At 41.1% G+C, this 12,611-nt stretch overlaps 1 protein-coding gene across 1 annotated transcript; it reads right to left on the bottom strand.

Moving 5' to 3' along the window:
• ZUP1 (zinc finger containing ubiquitin peptidase 1) lies at positions 1 to 7,736 on the bottom strand. The gene is made up of 8 exons (XM_059834522.1): positions 7,644 to 7,736; positions 6,420 to 6,529; positions 5,452 to 5,620; positions 3,793 to 3,985; positions 3,307 to 3,468; positions 2,541 to 2,692; positions 1,977 to 2,197; positions 1 to 754 (listed from the first exon to the last, which is right to left on the bottom strand). The coding sequence occupies exons 1-8, from the start codon at positions 7,723 to 7,725 to the stop codon at positions 707 to 709; spliced, it is 1,137 nt and encodes a 378-aa protein (XP_059690505.1). The 5' UTR covers positions 7,726 to 7,736; the 3' UTR covers positions 1 to 706.
• Between the last annotated feature and the right edge of the window lie 4,875 nt (positions 7,737 to 12,611).

The following is a 12,611-nucleotide window of genomic DNA, read 5'->3' as shown; positions in this document are numbered from 1 at the left end:
TCTTCCTATACCCCAAGGGATTGCGTTGCACAACCCCTAAAGCACACACACCCCTCTTTGGACACCACTATCTTAGACCTCACAGCCAATCCTAACACTGATCTACGTCACGAGCACACATGTTCATGTTTACAAGCAATACATCTAGAGAAGCCAGCTAACTGAAAAGAAGTTCAGTAGTAAACTAATCGCTGGTGGAACAGGCTGCATCATGTGAATTCACTGAACTGTCTCTGTACTTTGCAAACAGTTGCAGGAGAATTTGCTGAGGCATAATGGATGTTTGTTGATCAAATTTGGTAAGAAACAGAGCACTGGCCACAGAGCCAGCATAGATATATTTACGGAGGCACTCCAATAAAGTAGTTCCATAGTATCTCTATCCACTGCTTAACGACAGTTAACTATGGTGCATAGTCTGCTACGGGATGGTAGGTGTTGCTTTGTAGTTTAAGCAACTAAGAAAATAGCATATTTTCTAGTAAGAAAAGAACTGTAATACTTCAGAGTTACAGATTCATCAGGAGGGCAGAGTTTTGACTGAAGATCAAAACTACAGGTTTACTCTAGTGTTGTGCTTCTCCAGAGCCCCCAAACATTTATGGAGACATAGTTTAAAGTCTAGAAATCATTGAGTTAGGGTCATAGTCCAGAAGTTTAATGTTTTGCATCCAGCAGATTCCAAAAGAGGTAATAAAGGCATGCTTTAAGGAATCTTCTCTGATGTTAAGACCTGAGAAGCATGGCAGCGAGCCTAAAAAAGGTGGGGAGAGGGGAAAGAGAATAGTTTAATGAACAAAAAATACCACTTTAAAGAGCATTTTCCAAATTAGTAGTTTAGTAAGCTGAATAAGTATAAGAGGTTATATTTAATCTTAATTAAATGGGAGCTTTTAAGACAAAATTCTAAATAATTGATATTTGTAAATATAAATCAAATCTTTGAAAAGAGGGGAAAAAAAAAACCCAAAACCAAACAAAACACCCCACACAAATCCCATACAACACTCTTCCTTTTACTGTGTCCTGAATTGTAAAGCTTTTGCCAGCAGAAGGAAGAGAGGCTGGCTGTCTTTCACTGCTATTTCGGACATGTTCAGGGCCAGAAAACACTTAAGACAACACCCCATTTCAATATACAGCTGTTAAATACAGTCACCAGTTATTTCATAGTTTAAATAAAAGTCTGTCCTGAAGCTTGAACATGCTGAACGGTGCTGATAAGAGACTGCAGAATCAGAACATGGTTCCTCAGAATCAATTTGTTAGTGTAGGAAAGAGAAAGCTTAAGAAACAAAAATTACATCTGACATTCAGCTGAAAACTTCTAAGGCCTTAAAAAGTTACAATACTAAATTGAAAAATGTTGATAGGACTTATAAAAATGCCAACAGCTCAACCATACAAGTTGCTCAGAGCTATGTTTTGAATATATGGAGTTCTAAGTACTTTCAGAAAGCAGAATGCACTAGTTCTAGTGTGCAAGCTGAGGAGACATTGGATGATTAGGCCTCAGTATTTGTGTGCCTTGTTCTTCAACTATCAAAGGCTGATAGACACCACATAGCTTTACAAAGTTGCAATCAAAACCCCTGAACATAATTCTGGGCTATGAACGCTTTTTAAGTAACTTATATGACCGCAATAAGTTATTTAGGAGAAAATATTGTAAGAAAATGAAAAGAAAAAAAGCCTAATTTACATTTGCAAACAGCTGCAAGTTTCATAAAAGACTTAAAAGTTGTCAGTGACATCAAGGTGACATGCATTTACATGCAAAATTTCTTTGGTTTTGATATCCTGTGATTACTCAATTCACAGAGAATAAGCAGAAAGTAGCAGAGAAGAACGAGGAAAGTGAAGAGATGAAAAAAATTCACCATGCAACCATATATGCATATGCATTTGAGTATTAAAGAAGAGATGCAGATTCTCTTAAATTTTCTTAGACAGAAACTATTTTCCAAAACACTTACAGCTTTCTCTTCCAATGAGAGTACACCATCTACAGCCACTATCTGGTATTGCTTTTCTTTTAAGCTACCCACAAATTTCCGAAGTAGCTTGAGACCAGTACCATCACTGTTTTGTTTTAGCAGTTTCTGCATTTCTTGGGAAGGACATCCCGGGTCAAACAGTAGCAAACATAAGGTTTTATTCTTCTTCTCTTCTATTCCAACAACAGTACGACTATGACCTAATTTCAAAATAGAGTTTCAGTATTTTAAAAACACATAAATCCCATTTGCTTCCTCGTAGCATACTACTTATTTTTAGATCAAGGAAGACATTACTTGAAATTTAATAAGGTAGTATTAAGTAAAGAGCAGATGTCAAAAAGTTGAGATCCCAATCACATCCAGATCTTCCATCCAATAAAAATACAAACTTTAATGTTGCTCTTACTAAATAAAATTGTAACAGGGAATACAGCCGTGCCTTCAATTAAATAAAGAAGGAATGCAAAATGCTGCTCCGAATTGCAGCACATATAAAGAAAGATAGAGAACAGTAAGAAACCAGCATATTGTGATACTGACCTTGATGTTGCAAGTAGATAGGTGGTTTGGAAGTACAGACTACCTTTGCACCACCTTCATCACCTGTAGAATAGTAACGCAAAACCCACTCGAATAAACGAGGGTGTGTACCCATAGGGCCAGTTGGTTTGTGAAAGTCAACGATTTGACACCTACAGAATATTTAGAATGAAAGCAACAATAAAATTTCAAGCAGGTTGTTTAAGACAGTTTTTTCACCACTCAGTCCCCTCCACCTGCACCAAGAATGTTTTGTAAACACAGCACTTTTTTTTTTAATACAGGAGTAGGGGACACATAATTACAAAGCAATGCAAAATATACTGTTCAAAACCGGAAGATTTATTCTATAACAAAGAAACACTCTACTCTGTTCAGTCTAACAACTTGTGAAGCCTGTAAAAATTAAAATGTTTGATTTTTTTGGTATGTGATACACATACATTAGAGAATCCAATTAACAGCATTCAAAATTATGCACATGAATAGCTGAAATTCATTCTTCTTGAGAAGAAACTTTTTAACCAGTGTTTGATTTTATGCATATGTGGCATAATTTTTCACTAAGTCTCAATGATCTAAGTAGTTATTCAGTTTATGTACCTGCATAAGTAGGTACACAGCTTTATGCTATGCTAAATCAGATCTGTTTATAGGTTGGTTAAATTTAAAGCCACTAAGGTGGCTTTGTCATCACGCAGTTGGCAATTCTGACCTTTAAAGGTACAGCACTTAAAAATAACAACAACAAAAAAGCAATATTTACTTTATCCTGAGGCTGGTTAACAGTGAATAAATTTCACATGCTCCTATCCATGCTTTGGAACCATGTAATCTCTTGTTGAAGTGAGATGCCCCATGAGGATCAAAGCCTTCTCTCCACGCATCTTCAATCATGGACTGAATCTTTGGTATACTAGGAATTATTGTAGTATCTGGAACAGAAAAGCTTTTGAATTGTGGTTACAGTTACTGAAATAGTCTATTAATTAATAACATATTCAGCTTCTTTTAGAAGAGGCAGTTGATGTTACAAAGATGCACCAAAAAACCCAAAGCTAAAACTTTAACCACATCACACCTTGCCAGTATTCACCTCTCTGATTCTTACCACAGTAAGTTCCAGCGGTATAACAAGCATTTAATAGGTATCATTGACCTAGTAAGCCTTGCTGTGTAAATGAAAACGCAAAACATCAATTAGTAGGTTGTCATCCGAGGTATGTGAAACAAATAGGCAGGATTTTGTTTAATACCTCTCAAGCAGTCACTATACAAGCTGTTTTGCAACAGTGAGGAAAGGAGCATTTGGAAATTCCTGTAACCGCAACCCCAGCCTCTGTCGCCCAAAGATGAGTGGAAGTGATCTACTCCTGTGGAAAGCCATACATGCCTTACATCTTTGTTTTCATTCTGATAGTACTTGCACAATGCTTCAATGACTCCTGAAAGAAGACCAAATATAAAGTTTATCTGTAAAATGAACTACAAAATTTGCCAGAAAAAGATTCTTTCCCCAGCTTGGAACAGATACAGGTTAAGACAATTTATTTTAAAACTCCTAAGTGATCCTACGTTACATCTAGAACCCAAATCACAAAACCAGCAGACATGGCACCTATTTCACTTCGATGGTCTTTGCTTTGATGAATTTATGTACTATGAAGCTTTCAAAATTCAAGCTATTTTTTCACAGCCATTACACAATGAATATTTTTAATTAAATAGCTTGGACTACATTATAAACTGTGATATGCACAGGAACTATTACAATGAAACAGGAAAACTAATGTCACCAATAAAGCATTCTTATGCCACCGCCACCTCCAGTACAACATCCCCTTAAAAACATATTATGCATAAGTATTCCATGTAATCCTTTTATTCCCCCCCAATTATTTTTCCTGGTGAAACTAAGACAAGAAAAGGAATGGCACAGAATTTGAGAATTACTTAAATACTTTTAAAAAAAAATCCACTTCCAAGATATTCCAAATACTCCTTTGTTACATGAAAGAACATCCTTGGCAATGTTCTCTCCAATTTGTAAATGTAAATTCTCAAAGGCCCTTTATTGCCATGCTATTGTGAAGACAATCATTCCACAGACATCACAGATTATTTTCTGAATTCCTCTCTGAAGTCTAAATCATTACCAAGAATGAAAACTTTAAACGTATTATTTCCACTCAATACATTTTATAGAAGAAATTTTATTTTACCTGTCAAGACTCAAATGGATATTTTGTAAGCTAGAACCACTAGCAATAAGCTAAAAGACCTTTGAACTGTGGTCTTGGCAAGTAAAGACAAGGAAGCCTTTTGAAAGGAACATAGCAATCCATCGGCACTTTATTTTTTTACCAATTGTAAAACATTTCAAAGAAGATGTATCAAGTAGATGTCTACTCTTCCCAGTCCTCTCTCGGACTTTGTAATCAGATCAACGTTGTGCTTACCTGGGACCAGCTTACATGATACTACAACTAACTGAAACACAAGATAAAAAGCTATTGTAAATTTTAACAGCTACGCTAGGTTAGGAACCAATGAGTACTAAGTAGTAAACAAGCATACACTCAAGGACAATCAACTCGTAACAAGACATTTGCATCTTTTGAGACATATTGTATTTGGGCCCTTAACCAGACAACTTGGTTACAAGGTTCCATAGAAACAAAAAAGAAGAAAAAAGTCTTCATGTTAGAATAAAGATTAGAAATATACCAAGCCTTAATTTCCTCATTAGTTTAGGACTAAAATGGTGTAGATAGACCTAGAAAATAAGGATTAGAACTAGGATGCAACCAATACTAAACATTCAATTATATCCTTTGTTAAAGATAGCTTTGGTCACTACAACCTAGGTCTGAAAAGTACAGTCTTAGTTGTATAATTTCAGCATTTTTACCTGAGGTCTTTGTTTTCCCATCATCTATACCAAAAGCCAAGCATTCCATCATGTCAGCTTTTCTCTTGTGATATTCAAAAGGCTGCATCCTTCCTCTATCAACTTCCCTTTCCATATTCTTTAGGAATTGCTGCTTGTAGCCTCCAGAATTATCCAAGCCATACTGTCTCTGTTAGGGATGGAAAGTGCATGATTTAAATCACATTTTTTAAATTCATCTTTAGTGATTTTGAGAAGCTGCATGCACAATCAGTAACTTTGAAAAATAATGAACAGTGAGACATAAAAACTTGAGATTTATGGTATCTTAGAGCTGAAGGCCAAATTTCACTCCTGAATAGGAATGTGGGACTAGGAAAGCCACACCTGGAAGAGCAGGCACATCTCTCTGTTCCCTCTTGGGCAGACAGCCATCGGCACAGACGCAGTCAATGGCCAGGAGGTAGCAAGAGTGGGAAATGTGCTATCAGGGCTGTCAGGTGGGAAGGACAAGGAAGCAGGACCTAGCAGGGGAATGGTCACTGGAGCAGGTGATGGTATCCAGGAGGAGGATAGCCAGGATACTCAGGGCCTCAGGCCCTCTGCCACGGAATATGCTCCAGGCTGCACTGCAAGGCAGAGCACTAGAGCTGGGTGGAGCACAGTACAAGGCAGCAGGCGTGCCAGGGCCACCGGTGAGAGCAGTATGGCATGCACAGGGAGCACCCAGCCCCAACCTAAGCCAGCATCACTGAAAGCAGTAAAGCCAAGTAGCTCAAGGCAGGCATGCCCAGCACCCAAGCCAGGATCAGTGTTGCCGAGAGCTTGCATTTGCCTGCAACCCACTCCTGCACCACTACCTCAATGCAGCCTGTCTGACTACGCAGGTCTGACTTGGTATGGCCATTCCAGGTCATTACAGTTCCAAGATACTCAGCTTCTAATGGTACAACTGTTCAAAATTTTACCATTTAGAAATATTACTGTACCTGCAGCTTTTTAAATTCTTCCCTCTCTCGCTTCTCTTCTTCTGATCTCTGCCATTTATATTCTTCAGTTTGGAGCCGTTCAGCCAGTTCTAGATCTCTTATGTTTCCATCTATTCAGGAATAACATTCCAAAGAGAGAGGACATGATCAGGAAATTAACAATGCTTTGATGGATTATGTATTTAATTTTTAAAGATTCTTTTCTAAGCAGACGTACATAAACACAACTGGCCATTAACTTTAGGAAATGCATCCCACACTATTTTGAGCTATTAGCAATGAACACTAAACAGGACTGACTGCATTCAGTCTATCAAGACTCAGACTCTTGACTTGGACAAAGTTTATGCAGTTACAGGAACAATTACTTGGCAAATAATGCAGGTACCTCTAGTACTAAGAAAACACCTTTTGTTTACGATGTTTCACTTCACTGTTAGCAAGAAGTCCCTGTTTCTTGAATACCACACACTTATTGGCTTCTAGGATCTCTGCCAGCAGTCTCATAACAAAGTGACAAAAACAAATTTAGGACCAGAGAACTGGATAGGGAATCTCTAGGATTTTATTAGACATGCTAACAAATAAAATCAATTTTGATTCCTTTAATTTATCACCACGACTAATGAATCAGCACAAGCATTTAGAGAAAAGAATTGAGAAAAAAAATGAAGTTTTCATAAGCTATAGATTTCCAGCTCATTACACTGAAATGTGCCACTCTAAATTCCATGTACGTAAACCTTCTCTAGAGCTAGGAAAAAAAAATATATTATATGGCTGTCTTCCAAACATTTTTTGCTCTAAGTTTTAGTTTTGGCTAACATACAGTGCATTTACTTAACAAGCATGCATAGACAAATATTTCTTTTAGCATGTGTAATTAAGAAGACCACTTGGGCAAGTGATACAACTTGCTATTAACTATGTTAACCTCATTATGTATATGTCCAGTTCTCTTTTTAAATAAGGAAATACTGAATTTTAAATAAGGAAATACTGAATTTTAAATAAGGAAATACTGAATTTTAAATAAGGAAATACTGAATTTTAAATAAGGAAATACTGAATTTTAAATAAGGAAATACTGAATTTTAAATAAGGAAATACTGAATTTTAAATAAGGAAATACTGAATTTTAAATTTTGTCTAAGATGCCATACTGCAACATGCAAATACTTGTAAAAGTTTATAGTATTATCGAGCCTGTATCCTTTCATGTACCTTTCGAAAAGCTGTGTTCCTCTAAGTGTAAATCCACATGTTCTTCAAGAATCTGAATGTTTGTACAGGTAAGACTGCACATTGGACATTCATATATCTGTTCACCGTTTCCTGTGTCTGAAAAAGAAATGCAGTTTCTTGATTAATGCAATTCCTAGTTTCTGTGAGAATCACACCCTAATTGATATACCGTCTAAGATAAATAAACAGTAATGAATTTTGTGTTGCCATTGAAATTCCCCAGTGAATTTCTAAACAGCAGCAAATTCTAAACAGCTATTGCTCTCTTAACCATTTAAGAATGTCTATCTAAACATCTGACAATTTTAAGACATATTTTCCTTCTTTCTATTAATCAAGTTTTGCCCCATTTAACTCATAGATCACAATTTGCTATGATAATATTTGTATGAAGAAATTCTTAGTCTGAAATATCAAACCATTCATGAAAAGATCCATCCTGCTAACAGAAGAACACTTGCTTACAAAGCTTTAATATTCATGTGGTAACACAGCAGTTGGCAGGCAGAAAGAATAATGTAAAACGTGCTGTCATTCTTACTTTCTTGATCTTCTTGCATCTCCTCAAATAAATATTGTTTCTGCAGTTTTAGTATTATTACTATTGAAGAGTGCCATATAGAATAGGTAGGGTTCAAAGGGACTTCTGGAGATCATGTAGTCCCTCAAAGCAGGGTGAAATTAAACAGGTTAAGTCACACAGGGCCTTTTCCTGTTAGTTTTCAAATAACTCTAACGATAGACACTCGACAAGCTCCCCAGACAACTTATTCCAGTGTTTGACCACTCTCACAGTAGACAAGTGTTCTTGCCTTTAAATGGCATTTCTTGTATTTCAGCTTGTGCCTACTGCCTTTTGTCATGTCACTGGGCACCACAGAGAATAGCCTGACTCCACCTTTACTGCCCTACTTTTGAGTCCCTAGATTTTACTTGCACCTTCCTAGGTTCACAAAATACAGGAATTAATATGCTATGTTAGCTGTTTCTGGAAAGCATTTGCCCAAGCTAAAAGTTCATGACTGGCTGGAGGGAAACTTGATGGTAAAATAATCTTAAATTCAGCAGCAACATTTTGCGTAACAATGCAAACATATAGTTTCCTGAAACACACTACGTACATAAAAAACCCAAACACCCTTAATGCAACTATTTTTAAAATAGAAATTGGCATGCAGGCAAGTAAGTTGTTTATTCAAACTCTGCATTATTTGCACCCATAGAAGTAAGATATTATTCAATGCTAAGATCTGGTGGGGGTTTTTTTTGTTGGTTTTTGTTTGTTTTTTTTTTTTTAAGAAAAACATATTTTTAATCACAGGCTATGCAGTGCGGTTGATTATACTGCCACATTCTGCATCCCAATCATTATTTGTTTTTCTTGTCAGTATACATAGCTTGTTATATCAAGAATGCTAGTCTTCTAAGAGAATTACCCACTAGCAGAGATGCCATCACTAAGCTTCTGAAATAGCTACCAGGAACCTTGGACAGGTAGTCAGAATAAAATTCTGACCATGCTTTAGAAAAAAAAAGTGTATTCAAATAAATGTTTTCCTTACTCCAGCTTTATCCCCCAGAATATCCTTGTGGTCTCCAAACCAACGTTTAGTACTTCCAAATACTTCGGTGCTGGATCTTTCCTAAGTCTCTACATCAAACAGAAAACTACCTTTCCCTAATGAATACTGCAAGTGCTCTACAGGATCCTGTCAAATATGAGACTTCAAGATGCAAAGCCATGCAAGCAAACATACGTCAAATAGGTAAAAACCACTCCCCTATCACAGAAAAGCTTTAAAATTTGCTTTCATTGATACTGATGGTGTATTTCGGGCGTGCGAAACATTGCAGGTTCGTCTGCATTAGTGTTTTTAGTTCTGCTCTGGAGCAGATTTTTCAAGTGACGCCCCATCGTCTTCACTCGCTGTCCCTTTGCAAGTGACCTCCCCCTACCATCTTCACTCACCACCCCTTGTTTGCAGCCACGAGCCGTCTCGGAGCTCTCCAGCTGCATCCGCCGGCATGAAAACACAGCGGAAGAGGCACTGCGGCAGCGCTCCCAAGGCGGCGCAGTCACCCTCGGGCCGTCAGTCCCTGGCACCCCGGCAAAGCGCCGCAGGGCGGCTCTCCGCTCCCCGCCCGGGCGGCCACGGCCAGCCCCAACCTCCGCGGGGCCCAGGCGCGACGCCCCCCGCCGCCGCTCACCTGTGCCCGGGGCGTCCAGCAAGTGCCCGTGCCGCGCCCTGACGTGCGCCTCCAGCTCCCGCCCCGCCGCCTCCCCGCACAAGGGGCACTCAGGCAGCCCCGCGGCGAGCTCGGGGCGGCGGGCGCCCGGCGGCCCCGGCTCCGGGTGGGCCGCCTCGATGTGCCGGCGGAGCTCGTCACAGCCCGGCGCGGCGGCGCCGCAGAGCGGACAGCGGGGCTGGCGGCCCAGGTGCGCGCGCCGCAGGTGCCGCCGCACCGCCGCCTCCGAGGTCAGCGCCTGCCCGCAGACGTCGCACACCAGCATCGCGCCGCCAACGGCCGCCGACCGCCTCCCGCCTCCCCCGGGAAACGAAACCGCCGCACCGCCGCACTGCCGCCCAACGGCCGCCGCGCGCCGACCATCGGTCCTCACGTCCTGCCCGCGCCCGCTGCCTGCTGGGAAATGTCGTTTCCGTGCCCGGGGCGGGTGCCTGCGCGCGCGGAGCCTGCTGGGAACGGAGGGGCCCGCCCCCCGGCCAGTGCGGTGCGCGGCGGGGCGGTGTCCGCCATCTTGAATTAGGATCCGCTGCCGGTGCCGCGCTCCGAAGCGGAGCGGGGTTTTCTCGCGTGGAAGGCGGCGGGCGCCGTGCGGCTCCGCTTCGATGGGTAAGAGCGGAAGAGTGCTAAGAGCCGGCGGGTAGGGGGAGGAGGGGCTCTGTCCCCCTCCGGGGCGGGGTGCAGTGCGGTGCCCCTTGCTGTAAGGCTCCCTGGTGCAGGCCGGTCTCCTGCCTGCTCGGGGGCGGCTGGCAGCAGCGGGGCGTCGCCGCGCACAGCAGCTCAGTCCGCGCCAGGCGGGGCCGTCGGTGGTGGGACGGGGTCTTCCCGCGCTGTTCTCCGCCCCTTCCCCAGTTAGAGAGCTGTCGTCCTTCCGCTTACCCGCCCTGCTGCTGATGGGGGGCACTTTTCCACCCTCTTCTCAAGGGACGCGGTTGAAGAGCTTCGCTAGTCGCTTTTAGTGTCCGGGGTAGGTGTCTTCTCCGCCGGGCAGCCGGCAAGGGGACTTGCGGTCTGGCCCGGCCCTGCGCCAGGGTCTTGGCCGGCGCGAAGCCTGTGGGCAGCGCCTGGAAACCCGTGCGGCCTCCCCCGGCGCTGCCAGTCGGGGAGGGGGTGGTACGGCACTTGGTACAGCAAGGCGCGGTATTTAGGGAGCCTTACGTAGGCAGGGAGAAAAAAACCTATTAGTAGGATAGGTCTTAGTCTAGGCACAACAAGTGGGTGAGATGCAGGATGTGGCGGGTGGAGGGATTTCGTGTTAAAACGAGTGTAGTTTTGCAGAGCAGAAGTGCAGACTTCCTTGGGTCTAGATGCTGAAGTCGTGAAGCCTGAATAGATCAGGGACTGCCAGTCTTTCTGCCCTTATGATGTCTATACCAAAACCCTTGTGGGGTGAATGAATATATGAATTCATAAGCTCTTCTATTTGAAAACAGTTTTTATGAGAGCTTCCTCCCAGTTGTGCTTCTGTAACTTTTTATAGACCTAAACTGGGTTACTTTGAATGCACGCTTCTCTTGTTTGGTTCGTTGTTTGGCCTGACAGTTTTATTGATGCAAATAAATTAGCAAGGCATGAATGATTAAGACAGTGATGATGTTCTAGGACTAGTTAAGCCAGTATTGTTGTTGGAAAAATGATCTTCTTAAATTGTACCTCAAAAGTTACATGACAATTACTAGAAAATTGCTTTAGATGGTAGCACACGTAGCGTTGTGGTCCAGAGATGGCAGTAGTTTACTAAGGTTCTTGTGAAGCAATTGTGTTTGGGTGAAACAGGCTGCTGAGTCCTCGGAGTGTCCTGTTGATGTCAGCCTCAGTCTGCAGACTTTTTTCCTCTTATAGCTTGTGTTTATTGCTCAGCAGTCCTTGGTACTGCTGATATTAAAAAAAAAAAAAGTCCCAGCATGGAAGTTGGTAGAGAATTGTGCGCAGCTCAAGAGCTGTAGTTCAGATATTCGTATGTATGTTTTCTTGTTGTAGAAGAATTTCAGACAAGTGAGAGTTCATGTAGAGTCTTAAATCATATTTTTGACATTTATTTCTCAGATGAAGGCTACAGTTTTAGCTTTCAAAAACCAGCACCATGATATTAACAACCTTTTTCAGTCAGTTTGATCATTTCAGTGACAGAATTATGTTTTATCACTTTTATCTTTTCACAACTGATATGCCTGAAATGACAGGCAGATTCTAATCCATCAAAAGAGATGTTAATTAGAGTGTGTCAATCATTTTGTTGATTTAAAATGAAAGAGAGTATTCCTGTCTGGGTGCTACTGACCCTTAATTTGTTTTTCTGCAGAATTTTTTCTGCATACAGTTTAGAAGCAACCACGGCATAACCTTTAGATCCTTTAGATCCCAAACAAAGAAAACAAAAACCCAATGTAGTAAGATATTACACGAAGCAGTAATTCTTCTTGGATTTGTCCTTATCTTTTAATACATTTAATGTCTCCTTTATGAGAGGAGGAAGCAAATTCCTTTACTTGCTGACAGAATCAAAATTTAGCAACGTAATGTTTTTGCTTTTTGTTTCTCAGTTTGCTCATAAGACCCATAATTTCTTTTTGCAGTAACTTATACTCTTTAATGAAGTATACGATCCCTGAGATGATCTGTAGTTTAATCTGCGGTTTAGAAATGCCTGTCTAGGCAAAGATTTTTCTCTCATTTCTACCTTAGAGATTTTTGTTGAGGAAC

The sequence above is a fragment of the Gavia stellata genome, chromosome 2 (assembly GCF_030936135.1).
Source record: "Gavia stellata isolate bGavSte3 chromosome 2, bGavSte3.hap2, whole genome shotgun sequence".
NCBI classification, from domain to species: Eukaryota; Metazoa; Chordata; class Aves; order Gaviiformes; family Gaviidae; genus Gavia; species Gavia stellata.
This window is presented reverse-complemented; position numbering and strand designations above follow the sequence as displayed.

Coding starts and splice junctions, on each gene's coding strand:
- ZUP1 (XM_059834522.1), bottom strand. CDS start 7,725: ATGTGCAGTCTTACCTGTACAAACATTCAGATTCTTGAAGAACATGTG. Junction 3,986..5,451: donor TGGGAAAACAAAGACCTCAG/GTAAAAATGCTG, acceptor GTCTTCTTTCAG/GAGTCATTGAAGCATTGTGC. Junction 2,693..3,306: donor TTAACCAGCCTCAGGATAAA/GTAAATATTGCT, acceptor AATATTCTGTAG/GTGTCAAATCGTTGACTTTC.